The sequence below is a fragment of the Eschrichtius robustus genome, chromosome 13 (assembly GCF_028021215.1).
Source record: "Eschrichtius robustus isolate mEscRob2 chromosome 13, mEscRob2.pri, whole genome shotgun sequence".
Lineage (NCBI taxonomy): Eukaryota > Metazoa > Chordata > Mammalia > Artiodactyla > Eschrichtiidae > Eschrichtius > Eschrichtius robustus.
In genome coordinates, this window is record NC_090836.1 from 2,525,006 (window position 1) to 2,546,274 (window position 21,269).

Below are 21,269 nucleotides of genomic sequence, written 5' to 3' on the forward strand. Positions count from 1 at the left end.
GCGGCACGGAGGTCAGGTTCGCGCTGTTAGCTTGCTTTTGCGGCTCTCGACAGACGGCTCTGCTCCCTCTCCGACTTGACTTGCGGCTCCTCTTCCTGTGCCCGGCAGTGGCCCACACGTTTTCGGTCGGACCTTCTTCCGAGGGCCCTTCCGCGCTTTCAGGCAGTTATGGCCCGGGGTAGAGCAGCCCGGACCTTTTCCCCAGCGTCCTCTGCGCGGTCGTGCCGGAGCGCCCTTCTCCGCGTTCAGCCCATCCCAGCCAGGAGCGCTCTCGCGCCCGGACCTTCTTCCCAGCGTCCTCTGCGCGGCCGTGCCCGAGCGCCCTTGCCTGCGTTCAGTTAGGACGGAGCTCCGTGCGCGCGGCGTGGCGGAGGCGCGTGAGTGGGGTCTCCGCCGGGTGGGGAGCTCGTCTTGAGAGTCCCGGCTCAGTGGTCCCAGGCCCAGTGGCGTGTGCTGAACCGCGAGGGCGCTGCGGCCCGAGGGTGCTGGGACGGGCGGGGCGGGGACTGGGCCGCGGCGTAATTGGCGCCCGCGGGCGGGGACGGAGGGTGTCCGCGGCTGGGCCGCCGGGCGGGAGAGGCTGCGGCGGCGAAGGAGTTAACCGTTTAGGAGGAATTTGACAGGTCAGCGCGTCTTCAGCCTTTCTAGACCTTTCTTTAAAAATTGAGAGAGAATTCACATACGACTAAATTCATTCTTCTAAAGAGACCAGTTGAGTGGTTTTTGGTATAGTCAGGTGATTGGGCCGCCATCACCGCTGTCCAATTGGAGAGCGTTTCATCGCCCGGGAAGGAAATCCCGAGCTCGTAGCTGACGCTTCTCCTGTCCCGCTGCCCAGCCCCACCGGGCCGCTTTCTGTCTCTGAGTTTGCGGGGCCAGGATAGTTCACCTCAGTGCAGTCAGACGGCGTTTGTTCTCTCGTGGGCGGCTCCTTGCGCGCGGCACAGCTCCTCGGGGTTCGTCCGCGCTGTAGCAGTGGTCGGCACTCGCCCCTTTTTACGGCCGAATGATAATAGTTCAGTGGAGGGAGAGACCATGTTGTGTTTCTCCGTCAGTCGATGGGCATTTGGGTTTTTGCACCTTTTGGCTTCTGAGACCTTTTGAGGTCTTTTCCTCCACGGAACTCACAGTCGGAGGCACAGTCAACTTAAAACTCTTCTCCCAACATTGAACTCTGGGATCGGATCAGGTAGTGTTGCAGTGGCGTCGGGTCAGCTGTCTTGCAGGAGAGTTTGCCAGGGTTTCTGTCCTCGGCTCAGCACTTGCTCGGCTGTCGGCTGCGGTGGTCACAGGCAGAGAAGCGTCGGTGTGCGGGTGTCATCAGCGATGCCGCCAAGACCTGTTGGCGCGTGATAGGAACCGGGTGGACTCGGAGATGAGCGCATGAAGAAGGTGGCTGAGAGCTGTGGGAGACGTCTGACCTCCGAGCACGCCCAGCTCATCTCCGTTATTTGCGGATGCGCGGCCCGGCTAAAACTCCTCGGGAGCCGCCAAGTAGATAGCAGGGCCGACGCGCCCGTCCCCAGCTCAGGTCCGGCAAGGCGTCCCCCTGCCTTCTTGTCTCCGCTCACACTGTAAACCTGCGTCCTTGTTGTGGCATGTTTAGTGCCACAGTTTTATGCTTTTCGTTAGTGATTCCACTTTCTTCAACGCATTTTAAAAAATTGAATGAGAGATTCTTTAAATTCTAGAGTTCTTTACAACTTTCAGAAGTACCACTGCCCCGCTCTTGCCCCTCCCTTCTTCCCTCTCCCCACTGGTAACCACTGGTTTGTACTCTATATTTGTAAGTCTGCTTCTTTTTTTGTTTTGTTCACTAGTTTGTTGTGTTTTATAGATTCCACATATAAGTGATATCATACAGTATTTGTCTTTGTCTCTCTGACTTATTTCACTTAGCACAATGCCCTCCAAGTCCATCCATGTTGCTGTGATTTCACGGTTTAGAATGTTCTCCAAGCTTAGTGCTGAAGTGCTGTAGTGCTGTCTGGTGTTCCTAAGAGCAGGGTGGCTGTGATGTGCCTTACAGAGACACGGCAAGCTTCTCTTAGATGAGCTTTGTTCGGGCCTGAGTTATGTGCTGTTGGCTGTGAGTTCGGTAGTTACGCATCAACAATACATACTAAATAGGGTGCCTTTAATAGAAACAGGCAAAGCAAGCTTTTGTATTGACTGGTCGATGAAAATGTAGTGACTGTAGGCTCGCAGGAACCTAGGCCTGTATTTCTGCTAGGGGCAGTGGCTCGGTATTGGATTATTGAGTGTTCATGGTAACTGTAGAACATGAGTATCATGAATAGTGAGAATGGACTATGTAACCAATTTAATTATTCAAGGGCAGAAAGCCTAGTGGGGATATTGATTCAACTTCTGTGACTTTTAACATTTTTCCACTCAAGGTATTCATTTTTAATAACGTTCTGGCAGTTTTGAAGCGGAGGGGAGCTAAAATAAAGCTAAAATGCTCTTTATTCTGCAAGCTGGGTAGGGACTCTGCTCAGTCCTGGAGATTCGGTAGTTAGTACACGGCCCCGCTGTCCTCCAGCGGCAGAGTGTGGGTTATGCTGTGCTGTGACAAATGTCTAAATGCTATGGGAACATAGGGTTAATTCTGTTGAGAGTGTAGTGAGGTGTGTAAGGCTTCAAGGAAGAGATGACAATTTGAGGTCTGTTTCCTTCTTTTTACTTAAATAATTCTTCTTTTTCTACTCTGTTGCTAAATTTTGAAAGAAGTATTACGAACATGAGAGTAGCATGTACATAAATGAAAATAAAGAATTTTGATACCCAGTCCTGTTCGTCTTGATCTGCACAGTCAGAACTTCACTGGTCACTGAGCTTGGTCACTTCTGCCTGTGACGCAAATCCAGAGTCCACCCTTTCTCTCCGTGGCTGTTACCTTGGTTGAGCCTCTGTCGTTTCCTCTCTGGACTGTTGTAACATAGACTCCAGCTGCTCTCTCCATCAGTTATTCACTGCTGACACAGACCTTTGATTCTCAGCCTAAAATTTCCATTGCTCTCCCATGTTTACAAACTAAAGTTTTAAGCTTTTAAAGGTGGCTTATTTAACCCTTCATGATAATGCCCTGCCCTGTCTTTAATAAAGATGAGGTCAGACAAAAGAGGAAACTATCCTTATGTAGCGTGCCTTCTTTCCTCTTTACTCTTTCCTTCCTTTCTCCCTCCCTCCGCATGTAATTAGAAACGCTTTTAGGTGATAAGGAAATAGATAAGAATAAAAACATTTTTGCTAATCTTTTTAATATCTTGAATTCATCAGTTTCGTGCTTACAGCCACTATCCTAGCTCAGGCTCTTACCCCTCACCCCCCAAAAGTCTTTTTTTTTTTTTTTTGGTCATATGTTTTTATTTCTTTGGGAAAATACCTATCAGAAGAATTCTTGGGTCATAGGGCAAATGCATGTTTAATTTCTGAAGAAATGGTCAGATTTGTTTCCAAAATTATAAAACCATAAAGCTTCTAGAAGAAAATATGGAAGAATATCGTCATGATCTGGAGGTGTGCAAAGGTTTCTTAGACAAGACTCAGAAAGCAATAACCACTGGGGGAAAAAAAAAGATAAATTGGATTACATCAAAATTGAAAACTTCTCATTTAAGATAACTCTAAGAAAATGAATAGGCAAGCTCTGACACCTGTTTGACAAGGAACTAATATCCAAGGTATATAAAGAACCATTAGGGTTCAAGGCCTGGGACTAATCCTCTGTGGCCTGCTGCTCTAAACTCTGGAATGCTGGCTTCATCTTCAAGTCATTGTTTTTTCATGAAGGGTACCATGTGTTTATAGCTGAGTAGTTTTATCAGCCTGTTTCCTGCCAACAGTGTATGAGCATTCTGGTTGCTTCACATCCTTGCCAACTTTTGGTGTTGTCAGTTTTTATTTTTAGCCATTCTAGTGGGTGTAGAGTGGTATGTCATTATGGTTGGTTTTAATTTTAGTCCTTGATTACTAATGATGTTGAGCACTTTTTCCTGTGTTTATTGACATTTTTATATCTTCCTTTGTGAAGTGCCTGCTCGAATCTTTTGCCCATTTAAAATTGGGTTAATTGTCTTTTTCTTATTGAGTTGTAGGAGTTCTTTATATGTCCTTTTTATATCCTGGATATCAGTCTTTGTGGTTGCCTATTCATTTTCTTAGAGCTGTTTTTGATAAGCAAAGTTTTACATTTTGATGTAGTCATATTTGTCATTTTTTCTTTTATAATTATTGCTTTCTGAGTCCTAAGTAAGAAATCTTGGCTACCTCCAGGTTGTGACGGTATACTTATGTATTTTCTTGTAGAAATTTTATAGTTTTAGCTTTTATGTTTAGGCCTATGATCCATCTCTAGTTTTTGTGAATGGTGTGAAAATTATTTTGTGAAGAATATTAAATGTTCTTCCCATACAGATTTCCAGTTGTTCCAGCATCATTTGTTGAAAATGCCATTGTACTGCATTGGTACCTTTGTTGAAATTCAGATGACTGTATACATGGCAGTTGATTTCTGGACTCTTCTGTTCCATTGATCAGTCCTTATGTCAGTACCACCCTGTTTTAATTATAGTAGGTTTTTTTTTTAAATAAATAAATAAATACATTTATTCATTTGTTTATTTATTTTTGGCTGCGTTGGGTCTTCGTTGCTGCGTGTGGGCTTTCTCTAGTTGCGGCTAGTGGGGGCTACTCTTCGTTGCGGTGCACGGGCTTCTCATTGCAGTGGCTTTTCTTGTTGCAGAGCATGGGCTCTAGGTGCGCGGGCTTCAGTAGTTGCGGTTCGCGGGCTCTAGAGCACAGCCTCAGTAGTTATGGCGCACGGACTTAGTTGCTCCATGGCATGTAGGATCTTCCCGGACCAGGGCTCGAACCCATGTCCCCTGCATTGGCAGGTGGATTCTTAACCACTGCGCCACCAGGGAAGCCCTATAGTAAGTCTTGAAGTCGTGCAGTGTAGGTCAACAACTTTGTTGTTTTTCAAGTTTGATTTGGTTAGTTTAGATCCTTTGCATTTTCCACATAAATGTTAGAATCATCATCTTACCAGTTTCTAAAAAATGTCTCGTAGGATTATGATTGCAATGGCATTGAATCTTTAGATCAATTTGGGAAGAATTAACATATTAACAGTATTGAGTCTTCAAATGTATGAACGTGGTGCATCTCCTGTTTAATTTAGGTCTTTAATTTTCTCTGGGACTGTTTTATAGTTTGAAGAGGTCTTATGCATTGTTCATTAAAATTACTCCTAAGTATGTTTTTTTAAATCACAGTGGAGCCATCATTCACATTGTTACTCTGTATACAGTGTGCTGTTTTTTTCTGACTGCTTTTAAGGTTTTCTCTTTATTTTTGTTTTTTAGCATTTTACCTGTCGTGTGTCTAGGTGTGATTTCCTTTGTGCTTATCCTGCTTTGAGATTTGCAGATCTTCCTAAATCTATAAACTTATGCCTTTCACCCATTTGGGAAAATTTGAGCCATTATTTAAAAAATTTTTTTATCCCCGTTCTCTTTAACCTTTTCGTTTGGGACTTTGATTATATGTGTTAGCCATTTTGATGTTTTCCCCCAGGACCCTGAGGCTCCTTTGTTATTTTCAATCTTTTTTTTTCTTCTTCTTCAGATTGTTTAATTTCTTTTGAACTATCTTAAGTTCACTATTGAACTGTCTTAAGTTCTTTTTTATATCTAATTTTGCTTTTTGTGAACAGGATTGACAGTTTGGGGTGATTTACAAGATTCCTACTTTGAGTATTTCCTATTCTTTTTTTTTTTTTTAGTAATTTTATTATTTATTTATTTTTTGGCTGCGTTGGGTTTTCGTTGCTGGGTCCCGGCTTTCTCTCTAGTGGTGGCAAGCCGGGGCTACTCTTTGTTGCGGTGCGCGGGCTTCTCATTGCGGTGGCTTCTCTTGTTGTGGAGCATGGGCTCTAGGCGCTTGGGCTTCGGTGGTTACAGCACGCAGGCTCAGTAGTTGTGTCTCGTGGGCTCTAAAGCACAGGCTCAGTAGTTGTGGCGCATGGGCTTAGTTGCTCCGCGGCATGTGAGATCTTCCCGGACCAGAGCTCGAACCCGTGTCCCCAGCATTGGCAGGCAGATTCTTAACCACTGAGCCACCAGGGAAGTCCCCTTATTCTTTTGTAAGTGTAGTGAGTATGTTTCTTTATTAGAAGGCATTTGGGGGGAGATGGTTATATATCGTTTGACTTTTTAAATGTTCTCTTGTCTTGTAGGATCCTAAATTTCCCCCTTTTTGCCCTTCACAGGACAGTCTCAGAGGGCATCCGTCATTCCTTTTTCCTTCTTCTCAGAAGCCCCGCCTTGCCAGTTCTGCCTCACCGAGTTCTACATACACTTGTCTCTTCCTTCACAGGACAGTCTCAGAGGGCATCCGTCATTCCTTTTTCCTTCTTCTCAGAAGCCCCGCCTTGCCAGTTCTGCCTCACCGAGTTCTGCATACACTTGTCTCTTTCTCCATAGGCTGCACTCATGTCCCAGAATGTTTCGTCGGTATCTTCATACTTAGCGTGGGTCTTCTTTTTCCGGGAGTGATTTTAGTTCTATCTTGGGCTCTCCATCGTCGTCTTCTCCCTTCTATGCATTTCTCTTCTCATCTGGGTCCCACCTTGCTCTCCTCAAAAAGTCGAGATGAGAGTTCGAGAACTATCTCCACCAGAAATTGATATATATATTTTTTTACTTCCAGGCAATTTGAAACTTCCATTTTCAGTCTTCTAATTATGTTAGGAGATACAGCATATTTGTGGTTTTATTTGTTCCTTTTGTTGGTGCATATAGTTTTTGGCAGATGTATTGGGATATTTGGATTTATGTAGCTGCCATAACTTTGGCTATCAGGAAGTCTTTCCTAACATTTTTTTTTTCTTTCCTAACATTTTATTTTGAAAAATTTGAAGCCTCTAGGAAAGTTATACAATGAATGCCTGCATATGCTTCACCTAGATTCATAGGTTTGTTACTTTATCTCTTTCTCTCCCTGTATTTACACATGCACACGTTTTATTAGTTGAATGATTTGAGAGTAAGTTGCAGAAAACATGACAGTTTATTCTAATACTTCATCATGTATCTCCTAGTAACAAGTTCATTCTCCTATGTGACCATGATAGAGTTATCACACTCAGTATCTGTAACAGTGATACAGAACCATTGTCCAATATGCAGTTCATCATCAGATTTCCCTCATTGCCTTAGTCATGTCCTTTACAGATTTTTTTTTTTCTGATCTAAAATCCTATAAAGGGTCACACAGTGTGTTGTGTCCTGTCTCTTTAGTCTCCTTTAATGTAGAAGAGTTCACTCTCCTTTTTGTTTTGCTTTGTTTTGTTTTTTTGAGGCACTGATATTTTTGAAGAGTTCAGGCCTGCTAGATTTCAACTTGTCTGATTATTTCCTCATGATTAGAGTCATGATTAGATTGGTAGAGATGTTGGTGATATTATTATGTTTGACTGCTTGGTTAAGGTGGCTGCCAGATTTCTCCATTGTAAGGGTGTCTTTTGCCCCCCTCCATTTTTTCTCCTAGTGCAAGTAGTTTATTTGGGGACTGACCTCAGGACATACTGGGAGAACAGAGAGGCAGTGAGAAGGGACAGAAAAGGCAGTCAACAAAAGGTGCAACCCAAGCTGATTCCACCGGGAACCTGGAGCCAACGCAGAACTCACGGCTTAGCTTATCCCACAGAAGGGGTGAGAAATCTAGGGTCTTTAAACACCAGCTCGTGTCAGTCACTGTTTGAGGGCTGCTCCCAGGCGTCCGTTCTCTGGTACTTGCGGCTTCCCCTGAACAGGTGCAGAATGGGCCCGATGCCAAAGCAAGCCCGCAGGTAAAGAGATGCAGGTGTTGGCGTGTGGAATTTAGGCTGGGCGTGCGCTGTTGCGGTGAGAGCTGATGGGATAGTCAGCACAGCACCCCTAGTGTCTGCTAGGCCTGGGGACCCCGGGACCTAGAGCTTGAGGCAAAAGCTTATGTGCTGTTATTTTTTAGGAAGTGCAATTCCAGGAAGCAGAAATGAAGGAAAAGGGGATTGAGGAGAGATGGAAGATTAAGTCAGTTCAAGCATGCATTTCCAAGCTGGCCACCCCTTGGTAACAAGGACAGCTGATTGCTTGGTTTCCTTAAGCTGTCTCCCAGGAGGAGGTATAAAGTGCCACACCCCAGGACAGCCACCTAAATGAGGGGAGGAGAGGATTTACTCCTCAGCGCCTTTGTCTCCCTGGTAAAAGGTTTGCCCCATGGTACATCAACTCCCCCAGATGTGCAGGTTGTGCGTGTGTGGGCATCTGGTGGGTCCTACGGGTTCTCACACCTCAAATGCAGGAGGGAGGCCAAGGGTGGAAGGTAAGAGGCATCCCCGTGAGCAGGAAGTAGGGGCCATAGGGTTGTGCCCGTGTGCTGCTGGTCGGGACCCTCGCGTATGTGGTCCTCCTAATGGCAGCCAGGGTGGAGACAGTGGTCTGAGGCCTCAGAGACAGGCAGGGCCAAGACTTGAGGTCCCGCGTAAGATATGCCTGATACATTGGGAATCTACTTTGGTTTAACAGATACGCATGTACCTACACATAAAACACACATACACAAGCACAGTCATATGTGAAGAAGATAACAGCTATCTGTTGCTGGTGGGGATCCAGCCACATTTTACTTCTTCCCATATTTTTGATATGTTTAAAGCTTTCTACAATAAAGACATTTTAATTTTATAACAGGAAAATGGTTCGTGGACAGTCTTAGAAAGGGAGGCGGAGCAGTGAACGTTTTTTCCAAAGTTAAAACTGGCATAAAGAATAATTCCAGGGCTTCCCTGGTGGCGCAGTGGTTAAGAATCCACCTGCCAATGCAGGGGACATGGGTTCGAGCCCTGGTCCAGGAAGATCCCACATGCCATGGAGCGACTAAGCCCATGCGCCAGAACTACTGAGCCTGCGCTCTAGAGCCCCTGAGTCACAACTACTGAAGCCTGTGTGCCTAGAGTCAGTGCTCCGCAACAAGAGAAGCCCGTGCACTGCAACGAAGAGTAGCCCCTGCTCGCTGCAGCTAGAGAAAGCATGCGTGCAGCAACAAAAACCCAACGTGGCCAAAAATTAATTAATTAATTAATTTTTAAAAAAAAGAATAATTCCATGTTTTAGTCTGTGGGCAGAGACTAGTTGTCCTTTTTTCAATATATTGAATCTTATAAGATTGTTTAGAAAAGTAGAAGCAAATTGCTTTTTAAATATGAGAAGTGTAACTGTTGCCTTACAAAATTAGTTTCTAGAATTAAAAAATATACTTTGTCTATATATCCTGCATTATGTATTTCTTTCATTCACTGGTGTATCCATTCACTTAATATTCAAACACTTCCCTTCCTGACCACCTACTATGAGCAAGGTACTATGCTAGGCCCTGGGGCTGCCACAGAGAGTCAGGAAGAACCCCCCACCTTCTAGGGGCTTCTACTGGAGTGGGGAGAAATGGATGTGGTAGAGACAGTACTCACCAAATATTTAAATGCCTTCGTACACTTCCCAGCCTCGGGGGCCATGTGACTAGTTCTGTCTAGGGAACTGTGACCGGAGTGATGCATGTCACAACTAAGGCAGCTATGACTGCTCAGCTCTGCCTACCCCTGCAGCGATGACCTCAGGGGTCACGCATGCCAGACAGCACAGCTGTAAGATGGACAGGGCCGCCAGACTGTATTAAATCTTTCATGAGTGAGATAGAAATCTCTTCTGTGTTAAGCTATTCCCCTCCTTTTTTTAAAATTGTGGTAAAATGTACATAATGTAAAATTTATCATTTTAACCATTTTTAAGCATGCAATTCAGTGGCATTAGTACATTTGCAGTGTATACCCTTGTTTTTAACAGATAACCAGATAGGCTCTCTTTTGAAACTTTGTGAATATCCTGTTCACCTACAACTTTTTAGTATCCCACTCTGTGACCTATGGGCCAAATCTGCCACCTCTTTTTGTAATAAAGTTTTTGTTTGTTTCTTAGTTTTTATTTTATTTATTTAGTTTCGGCCATGCCATGTGGCACGCAGGATCTTAGTTCCCTGACCAGGGATTGAACCCATGCCCCCTGTAGTGGAAGCGCCGAGTCTTAACCACTGGACCGTCAGGGAAGTCCCTAAATTTTTTTTTTTTAATTTAAATTTATTTATTTATTTATTTACTTATTTTCAGCTGTGTTGGGTCTTCGTTTCTGTGAGGGCTTTCTCTAGTTGCGGCAAGCGGGGGCCACTCTTCATCGCGGTGCGCGGGCCTCTCACTGTCATGGCCTCTCTTGTTGCGGAGCACAGGCTCCAGACGCGCAGGCTCAGTAGTTGTGGCTCACGGGCCTAGTCGCTCCGCAGCATGTGGGATCTTCCCAGACCAGGGCTCGAACCCGTGTCCCCTGCATTAGCAGGCAGATTCTCAACCACTGCGCCACCAGGGAAGCCCCCCTAAATTTTTATTTTATATTGGAGTATAGTTGATGAACAATGTTGTGTTAGTTTCAGGTGTACAGCAAAGTGATTCAGTTATACATATACATGTATTTATTCTTTTTCAATTTCTTTTCCCATTTAGGTTATTACTGAATATTGGGCAGTGTTCCCTGTGCTATACATTAGGTCCTTGTTGGTTATCCATTTTAAATATAGCAGTGTGTATATGTCAGTCCCAAACTCCCAATCTATCCCTGCCCGCCAGCCTTACTCCCTGGTAACCATAAGTTTGTTTTCTAAGTCTGTGAGTCTATTTCTGTTTTGTAAATAAGTTCATTTGTGTAATAAAGTTTTATTGGGACACAACCACGCCCATTCAGTTATGTATTGTCTATGGCTACTTTCACGCTAAAATGCCAAAGTGAAGTAGTGACAGAGACCATATAACCTGCAACACCTAACATATTTACTCTCTGGCCCTTTATGGAAAAAGTTTGCTGACCCCTGCTTTATGGAACAGGTATTTAAGTTTTTATTTTTATTAAAATAATACATGCACATATTTGAAAAGGAAATAGCACTAAAAGTTTTATTTTTAAAAAGGCGAGCCCTGCTGCACTGTTCTTCACACCAGCACCACTCCTGAGAGATGTTTCGTTCTTTTACTTGTCTTTTCTGGCATTTATAGTTCTAACTAATATCCTCATTCCACTATTTCTTGGTTTAACAATTTTAGACACTAACTATTGACTGACCTAGTATAGGCCACTATCCTACTTTTTAGTGCAAGATTATAAATAAATTTACCATTTCTTAGCTGAAAGGTAATGTTTTATGATCATTTAGTTTTCTGCATTTTCATCATAATGTATGTAAGAAAATTAACAAGAACTTAGCAATAACTAACATTTATTTAGTATTTCATATGTGCCAGGCACTCTTCTGATGTAGTTTTTTTTTTTAAGTTGAAGTATAGTTGATTTACAATGTTGTGTTAATTACTGCTGTACAGCAAGGTGATTCAGTTTTATATATATATACACACACACACACACAGACACATTCTTTTTTTTATATTCTTTTCCATTATGGTTTATCATAGGATATTGAATGTAGTTCTCTGCTGTACAGTAGGCCCTTGTTGTTGATCCGTTCTGTATATAAAAGCCTACATCTGCTCACCCCAACCTCCCACTCCATCCCTCCCCGAAGCCCCTCCCCCTTGGCAGCCACCAGTCTGTTCTCTATGTCTGTGATTATGTTTCTGTTTCGTAGATAGGTTCATTTGTGTCATATTTTAGATTCTACAGATAAGTGATATCATACGGTATTTATCTTTCTCTTTCTGACTTAATTTCATTTAGTATGATAATCTCTAGTTGCATTAATGCAGTTTTTATGCAGTTTCTCATTTAATCTTTACAGAACCCCTGGGAAATGTAGGTACTATTGTTATCTCCATTTTCTAGATGATGAAACGTCATTTAGAGAGATTATGTAGTTTTTCTCTTGGTCAAGACCTCGTGGGTGATGGAGCCAGAAATCACCATTTGGAATGTCAGCTCTTAAACACCATCTTGGAACACTGCGTGGGGAATCATACTTGTTGACATTCATAGATTTGTGGTCCTACTGTGAGCGAACAATCTGAAGATTTATAGCATGCAGATGTGCTGAGGCCCAACTTTGTTGGATCCGAGGCGGGTGGGGCACTCAGGTAGCGGGTCAGCCAGCTGCAGCTGCTTTTTCTGAGGGTAATTCTCTTTTCTAATAGACTGCACACTTGCGTGGTCTCAGTCTAATGCAGTGGCTCTCAAACTGGAGCTTGTGTCAGAATCATGGGGTGGGCTTGGTCCAGCACTCATTCATGGGCCTCGCCTCTGGTTTTGGATTCAGTGGGTCTGGGGTGGGGCCTGAGAATGTGCATTTGTAACAAGGTCCCAGGCGGTAAAGAAACTGCAGGGACTACTAGTGGTTTAATGCTGTGCCCTTTCTGAACACAGGGTCTTCTGTGCCATCTGGCTCTTCCGTTGCGTCATGTCCGTTACACTCCTCCCACCTGCTGGCGTGTTGGCTCCGACAGCAGTTCAGCTACCGTGGCCTGTGTTTCCTCTTCAACCCCACAGAGGTCAGGGTCACGATGCCCATATAGTAGGTGGTCATAAGCTGATTGTTTGCTCTCCCCTAGCGTGCTTTTGTAATTTTGACTTTTTCAATTACGAACATTGTAATTATAACATGCAATACATTCTTATTGTAAAAATCACCTTTAATAGCATCACCACGCTAGCAAAATTTTAGCAGAAAGGTAGAAGCAGACCCTAAAGGATTTTCAGTGGCTTGTTAGGTGATAGCTAAGCACTGAGGAACTTGGCCCTTGACTGGGTCAGTGTTTAAAGTATGCAAGGAAAGTTACTTCATCTGATTTTTAGTAGAGGCTCTTGCCTTTTACCACTGGCATTCTTTGAGATCATTTTTTTAATCTTCTTTTTATTTAGAGGTCAACCTGAATCAACATGTCTGGGACTGAAGAAGCAATTCTTAGCGGCCGTGACAGCCATCCTGCTGGTGGCAACTCTGTATTATGCTTTGGTCAGGTACGTGTGTTTTTTTCATACCTGGAAGGAATGAGGTTAAGTGAAAAAGGTATGGGGAAGCCATTGGTAGAGCACCATCATATACATGTAAGCTGTTTTATTGTTTTTTTTTTCATTTAAGTGCATCATTTGGGAGTCTTTGACACGCTCTGAGGGCATTTTGGAACTTTAGCAGCACTGGGGGTTACATTTAGATTTAAATTTTATTTATTTTTTGGATAGATTACATTTTCATATGCAATAACATTCAAAATGAAACAGACTGTATGTAAAAAGTCTCACTATTTCCTATCACTCTTGCCCACATGTCACCCAGATCTCTTTTTTGGAGGCATCCAAAGTTTCTGGGGTTGTACTCTTTGTGGAGATATTCTGTGCATATAAGGGAGATTCTTGCTTTGTCCCCCCAAATTCTATCTTTGTCTTACCAGAAATCTATTTGTGTGTATTTATTCCATTTAAATAGGGCAAGGGGAAAAGTACTGAGGGGATGAAAATCTAAACAAGTAGGAGTGTATTTCTCTATGTGTAGGATGGGAAATTGTTGAACTAGAGAAGAGGACAAATGGAAGCAAGGCTTCCTGTCATATTTTCTCCTCTCCTACTTCCTTGCCTATATAAATGTCATATAGACTCCGAGGAGAGAAGTTTCAGTTTCCCAGTTCTGGCTCGAGAAAGTTTTGTAGGGATGGTAACATATTAGTAACATCTAAGGCAGTGGTTCTCAAAATGTGGTCCAGTGACCCCTGGGGGTCCACAAGACCTTTCAGAGTCTGTGAAATCAAAATTATTTTCATAATAATACTAAAATACTCTGTGCCTTTTTCACTCTCATTCTTTCATGAGTGAGAGTGGAGTTTTCCAGAGACCGTATAACGTGTGCTGATATCACTGCTCTGATGGTTATTGGAATGTGTGCCTGCAGAGTTTCTCATTTTTAATTCCTAGTATTGATAGATATAACCCACATAAACAAAAGCCCATAGGATCCTCAGTACTTGTGAAGAGTGTAAAGGGGTCTGGAGACCAAAAAGTTGGAGACTTGCTGATAAGTAATGGTGGAAATGTCAGTTTAATTTTTCCTTTCTGGATTACAGTACCAATACACAGCAGAGGAGTACCAGGCCATCCAGAATGCTCTGAGGCAGAGGCTGGGCCCAGAATACATAAGTAGCCGCATGGCTGGAGGAGGCCAGAAGGTAAGAGAGTTACATGCCTGAAAAGTGGGCACCCACAATGCCGACTGTTTCCATGAACTTGCCAACTCCTTCTCTGGTCCTCATGGGTTCAGAAGGTCTCTCATTCACTGTTAGTGGACGTTTATTTGTGTCTTTGGGCGGGGATGGGTTCCAGCCTTCACTGTCATCTGCAGTGGCCCAAGCATGGCCTGGCCCAAGACACTAGTTCTAACTGGCTCCTCTGGAAGATCTTTGAATTAAGTTCACTGAGAAATTCTCTGGAATGTTTAAGGGTGGTTTTGCCAAAAAAGCTGGTAAGGAATAAATTAAGTAAATTTTGATCCACATTTAAGTATGGCAAGGAATTTTAACAAGCTTTTTTTTCTTCTTTAAATTTTTTTCCAGGTGTGTTACATCGAGGGTCACAGGGTAATTAATCTGGCCAATGAGATGTTTGGCTACAATGGCTGGGCACACTCTATCACACAACAGAACGTGGGTGAGTATGCTTCCTGGCAGTGGCTGCTGCTTTGTTCCCCTTCCTCGGCATCGGCTGACTTCTGGCAGGAGTGTTTTGTGGGCAGGGACCTAGGGAAGGTGTGCTCCGTCGCCAGCAGGAGGAATACAGGTGAGGCACAGGGACCAGTATCCTCTTCACCTGGGTCTCTTTCCCACTCCTAGATTTTGTTGACTTTAACAATGGCAAGTTCTCCGTGGGCGTCTGTGCGTTTGTGAGAGTCCAGCTGAAGGTGAGGGTGATGGAGGGGACGTGCTGCCTGCAGGCACTGGGCAGGTGGGAGAGTGAGCAGGTACGGAGGCCTCTGGGCCCAGAGAGGGGATGGGGTTGTTCAGACATCCTCCCTCATGTGCCCCTAAGAGAATTTTGAGGAACTCTGTTCTCTTGCACGTTTTTAAGCTGACTCAGTTTTCACCATATATATAAACAGTTGTAAGGGTGTATTTTTTGGCATGTTGTAAAATTTTACATTCTAAAATAAATCTGTTACATCTTTATAACACGTACCAATGTATTCTAAATACCATAGAGGATTAAATGCTGTCATCCATTTAAAAAAATACATGCGTAAGCTATTTTTCTTTTTCTTTCTTTCTTTCTTTTTGAATATTTATTTATTTATTTGGTTGCACTGGGCCTTAGTTGTGGCGTGCAGGGTCTTTAGCTGCAGCATGCAGGATCTAGTTCCCCAACCAGGGATCGAACCCGGGCCCCCTGCATTGGGAGCACAGAGCCTTAACCACTGGACCACCAGGGAAGTCCCTTTTTTTCTTTTTTTTTGAGCAAGTTATTCTTCGGTCATCAGATATCTTAACGTTGTTTCTTCTTGAACACGTATTTCCATTCCATTTCCCCTCTGGCTTTTATCCTAATATAAGATATATGATTGAAAATCTTTTATTAATAATAACCTTATTATACTTCTGTGTGTGTGTGTGTGTCTGTGTGTGTGTATGTAAAAGTTTTAGGGGATAAATTTCCAGTGACCTTAAGGCTCTAACTATTGAGAAATTTCTTCTGGATTGAGTTACTATTGATATTACAGGTGCTATTAATACACAATTTAGTCAGTTGTGTTTACGTTGAAGAGACAACATAACTACATCAAAATATTTATATTTAATAAAATTTTATGGAAAATGCATTTATTGGTAAGATGGATGAGCTGGTTTTTCCTATTCAGTTAGTTTGTACATCCATAGTTAATATTACTTATTCCTAGACTAAACATTTAGCATTAATTCTGTTCTGACTTACTTTTATAAATACTACCGAAAACCTTATTCACATAAACAAACTGAGAATGGAACGAGTTTCGTTATAGTGTCATTCATTTCTTTGACTACTTCTGAGTTATAGATCAGAAATCACAATGCTACCATCAAACATTGTACTCAGCTCTCTGTCAGCAAACCGCTTGATCAGGCCCACCTTTACTTTTGGTAGAAGCCGAGAAACAGGTACCACCTGACTTGTGAGAGGATTTGCTATCCAGTCGTTAGAATCTGTTAAATATAGTATTTCAAATTTTTGGTTTGGTGCCCCAGAGGTTTTCATAGTGTGGGTAATGTGTCTTAGTAAGATGTGGGGCGGGTCAGGTGTGTGCCTGGTTATGTGACGAGGAAGGAGAATTGTCTTGTGCTTGGAGCACAGGCACGTCTCTAGGCAGATCCGGTCCAGGAAGTAGCCCTGGAAATGGACTCTGGCAACTCCGCCTGTGTTCCAGGCCCTGGGCTCTGTCCAGCCAGTCTGAACACTGATGCTTGAGTTAGAGGAGAGCTCTGCAGCTAGGGACGGGGCTGCAGCTCCTCACGTTGGACCCTGAACTCCTTTTCTGCCCCCAGGATGGTTCGTATCATGAGGACGTGGGCTATGGTGTTAGCGAGGGCCTCAAGTCCAAAGCCTTGTCTTTGGAGAAGGCGAGGAAGGAGGCAGTGACCGACGGGCTGAAGCGAGCACTGAGGTAGGCAGATCCTGTTCTTCTCAGTTCTGGGTAATAACACCCACGTGGTTCAAAAGTCGAAATAACATAAGTCTTCCTCCCACCCTTGGCCCTGTGCGGCCTGTTTTCTTGCTCTCTTCTGTCTTTCCCCAGTGCTTCTTTATGCTGAGGGCCCACTTTTTGGGGAATAAGTGGTAGAATCCTGTGTTCTCTGTTCTGTACTTGACCTTGCCTTTCCCCACCCCTCTCATCAGCAGTGTGTCTTGGAGACCTTTCCACACGAGCACATAGATTGTTTCCTCATTCTCTTTAATACACCTACACAGTTCTTCATTATGTATATGTAACATAGTTAACTTAGTTTCATAGAGCAGGGTTTTTAACCTTTTTTTGGGTCATAGATGCCTTTGAGAATTGAATTACCAGAAAAATACATGTAAAACATGCACTAAAAATTTGCAATACCACAACCCGTGGGGGAATCTGGATATCCCAAGTAAAGAACTTTGGTCATGGAGGCCTGTGCCCCTGAAGTGTGCGTGCTCACTATTACTGGGGAACTGGAGCAGTCCTTGGGGAACAGTCTCTGCTGTGGAAGTTGCGTCCCACGTTGGGAGGTGTAGCTAGTGGGATTTTGTGAGTGCTTGCCCAGTCTTCCTGTGCTCACTGCCTGTCCTGAGGGCAGGGGGTTGTGACTGTTGTGCTCACTGCTGTATTCTCAGAACCTAATGCAGATGCGTAATGAACGTCTTTGAATGCTTATCAGCGTCCGTTTCCTCTGCTGTGTTGAGAAGCAGCTTGTACAAAGGTTGTAGCTCTGTTCTCTGATATTTACATATAACGTTCTCAACCCCGTTCCCCTTTTTTTTCTTACCCTTAGAAGTTTCGGGAATGCACTTGGGAATTGTATTCTGGACAAAGACTATCTGAGGTCACTAAACAAGCTTCCACACCAGGTATGTCAGAAGTGGGGGAATGGGATGTGTGGAGTAAGGGTGGAACTGATGATGCTCTTGTGTCATGAGTGAGCATTTGGTGATGGAGAGAGAAGAAGTGAAGACTTGGCTATTTAGAGTGTCTGGGATGTGTACTTCAGACGTCTTTGAACATAAGAGCCAGCAGGAACCAATTACCTTAATGTACCGATGAGGAAATTGAAGCCTGGAGCATTTGTGTTACTTGTCTCTTATGTAGAGAGAACCGTGCTTGGCAGTGGTCTGTGAGACAGAAGGAGCACGGACCCCTCGCAGCACCACTGCCATTTCTTACAAACACTCAGAGCCTCACCTGTTCAACCTTCCTGCTCTTCCTTAGCTCGGGTGTCTTTAAGGTTTAGATCTCCCTGGTTTCTGTAGTTGCCTGTCATGTGATCTGCACATTTGCCTTCGGAGAATGGGGTCTGGAGTGTAGCATGACCTGGGCCAGTCAGGCTCTGGAGCGTTCCTGTTGCCTGGTGGAGTGTGGCTTCGTCTGTGGTTCTTTGGGTCCTTGCAGTGCTGCCACCCTGGGCAGCCTTCCCTCTCTGGTACTTAAGGGGTTCTTTTTCTTGTGCTGCCCCTCATAGAGGTGTGTGTCAATTGGCAGCTGTCAAAACTCCATTTCTTTCCTTTTTCTAAATCCTTTTTACATATTATTGGATTAAGTTTGCTAATATTTTTTTTTTTTTTTTAATAATTTACTTATTCATTTATTTTATTTTTGGCTGCATTGGGTCTTTGTTGCTGCGCACGGGCTTTCTCTAGTTGTGGCGAGCGGGGGCTACTCTTCGTTGCAGTGCGCGGGCCTCTCGTTGCGGTGGCTTCTCTTGTTGCGGAGCTCGGGCTCTAGACGCGCGGGCTTCAGTAGTTGTGGCTCGCAGGCTCCAGAGCGCAGGCTCAGTGGTTGTGGCGCACGGGCTTAGTTGCTCCGTGGCATGTGGGATCTTCCCGGACCAGGGCTCGAACCCGTGTCCCCTGCATTAGCAGGCGGATTCTTAACCGCTGCGCCACCAGGGAAGTCCCTGCTAATACTTTGTTAAGGATTTCTGCACCTATATTTATGAGGGATATTGTAGTTTTTTCTTTTTTTAAAGCATTGTGGTAAAAAACTCGTAACATGAAATTTACCATTTTAACCATTGTTAAGTGTACAGTTCAATAGTGAAACACATCTCCAGAACTTACAACATGGAAACCTCTGTACCCATAAAACAACTCCCCTTTTACCCCTTCCTTCAGCCCCTGGCAACCACCATTCTAGTTTCTGTTTCTATGAATTTGACTATTTTAAATACCTCATATAAGTGCAGTCTTACAGTTTATGTCTTTCTGTAGCTGGCTTATGTTACTTAGGATAATGTCCTCAAGGTTCATCTATGTTTTAGCATGTGTCAGAATTTCCTTCCTTTCTAAGGCTGAGTAATATTCCACTGTATGTGTATATCACATTTTCTCTGTCCCTTCTTCCATCAGTGGATATTTGGGTTGCTTCCATCTCTTGGCTATTGTGAATACTGCTGTAACGACCATGGATGTGTACATACCTCCTGAGGACTCTGTTTTCAGTTATTTTGGATATATATCCAGCAGTCGGGTTGCTGGATCGTTTGGTGGTTTTTTTAAAAAATTTTTTGAGGAACTTCCATACTGTTTTCTATGATGGCTGCACTATTTTGCAACTCAGCCAACAGTGCACAAGGGTTCTGATTTCTCCACATCCTTACCAACATGGTTATTTTCTGTTTTTTTGATAGTAGCCATCCTAATGGGTGTGATTTGAATTTCTCTGATGATTAGTGATGTTGAACATCTTTTCATGTGCTTATTGCCCATTTGTGTATCATCTTTGGAGAAATGTCTACTCAGGTTCTTTGCCCATTTTTTAATTGGGCTATTTGATTTAATTGTTGTCAAGTTGTAGGAGTTCTTTATATATTCTGGCTATTAACTCCGTATCAGAGGTATGATTGCAAAGTTTTTTTCCCATTCCATAGCTTGCCTTTTAAGTTTGATATAGCTCCATTTGTATATTTTTGCTTTTTTTGTTGCCTGTATTTTGGTGTCATATCCAAGAAATCATTACCAAATTCAATGTCATGAAATTTTTCCCCTGTGTTTTCTTGAGTTTTATAGTTTTGGGTCTTATATTTAGGTATTTAATCTATCTTGAATTTATTTTTGTATATGATATAAGATACAGGTCTAACTTCATTCTTTTGCGTGTGGACATTCAGTTTTTCCAACATCATTTGTTGAAGAGACTCCTTTCCCCATTGTGTAGTCTTGGCACGCTTGCTGAAGATCATTTGGTCATACATGAGGATTTATCTCTGGGCTTTCTGTACTATTACATTGACCTACGTGCCTGCCTTTATGGCAGTATCATACTGTTTTGAGTATTGAAGCTTTGTAATATGTTTGGAAATCAGGAGGTCCTCCAATTTTGTTCTTTTTTTTTTTTTCAAAATTATTTTTGCTATTTGAGGTCCCTTGAGATTCTTTATAAATTATAAGATGAATTTTTTTATTTATGCAAAAAATGCCATTGGAATTTTGATGGGGATTACACTGAATCTGTAGATCACTTTGGTAGTATGCATATCTTAACAATATTAAGTCTTCCAGTTCATGAAGATGGGAAGTCTTTCCATCTATTTGTGCCATCTTTAATTTCTTTCAGCAATGTTTCATAGTTTTCAGTGTACAAGTCTTTCACCTTGGTTAGGTTTATTCCTAAGTATTTTATTCTTTTTGATGCTATTGTAAATGGAATTGTTGTCTTAATTTTTTGATTGTTCATTATTAGTGTATAGAGACACAACCGTTATTTATATGGATTTTGTATCCTGAAACTGCTGATTTGTTTATTAATTCTAACAGTTTTTTTTGTTGCGTCTTTAGGGTTTTCGACATAGAAGATCAAGTAATCTGCAACCAGAGATAATTTTACTTCTTCCTTTCCAATTTGGATTCCTTTTATTTCTTTTCCTTGCCTAATTGCTCTGGCTAGGACTTCCAATATGTTGAGAAGTAGTGAGAGTGGGCATCCTTGCCTTGTTCCTGATCTTCCAGGAAAAGCTTTCAGTCTTCACCATTGAGTATGATGTTAACTGTAGGCTTTTAATATATGGCCTTTATTAGGTTGAGGTTGTTTCCTTCTATTCCTAATTTGTTGAATGTTTTTATCATGAAAAAATATTGAATCTTGTCAGACATTTTTTTTTTTTTTTTTTTGCATCAGTTTAGACGAGCAGGTGGTTTTGTTCATGGATCACATTGATTGATTTGTGGATGTCGAACCATCTTTGCATTTCAGGAATAAATCTCACTTGGTCATGGTGTATAATACTTTTAATGTGCTGTTAAATTTGGTGAGCCGGTGTTTCATTGAGGATTTTTGCATCAGTATTCATCAGGGATATTGGCCTATAGTTTTCTTGCAGTGTCTTTTTTTCCACCCTCCTCTTATAGTGTTTTTGTCTGGCTTTGGTATCAGAATAATGCTGGCCTCATAGAATGAACTTGGAAGTGTTCCCTCCTCTTCAGTTTTTTGGAAGGGTTTGATGGTTGGTGTTAATTCTTTAAATGGTTGGTAGAATTTTCCAG

The 21,269-nt window shown here is 42.8% G+C and overlaps 1 protein-coding gene across 1 annotated transcript in view; it reads left to right on the forward strand.

Annotated features, from left to right (window-relative positions):
• The first annotated feature begins 285 nt into the window (after positions 1 to 285).
• Positions 286 to 21,269, forward strand: part of RAD52 (RAD52 homolog, DNA repair protein) — a 31,488-nt gene continuing 10,504 nt past the window's right edge. The window contains 8 exon segments of the mRNA XM_068561839.1: positions 286 to 377; positions 12,456 to 12,580; positions 12,951 to 13,049; positions 14,147 to 14,248; positions 14,633 to 14,726; positions 14,909 to 14,976; positions 16,589 to 16,707; positions 17,567 to 17,642. Coding sequence (XP_068417940.1) covers positions 12,969 to 13,049; positions 14,147 to 14,248; positions 14,633 to 14,726; positions 14,909 to 14,976; positions 16,589 to 16,707; positions 17,567 to 17,642 — 540 coding nt within the window. The 5' untranslated portion in view covers positions 286 to 377; positions 12,456 to 12,580; positions 12,951 to 12,968.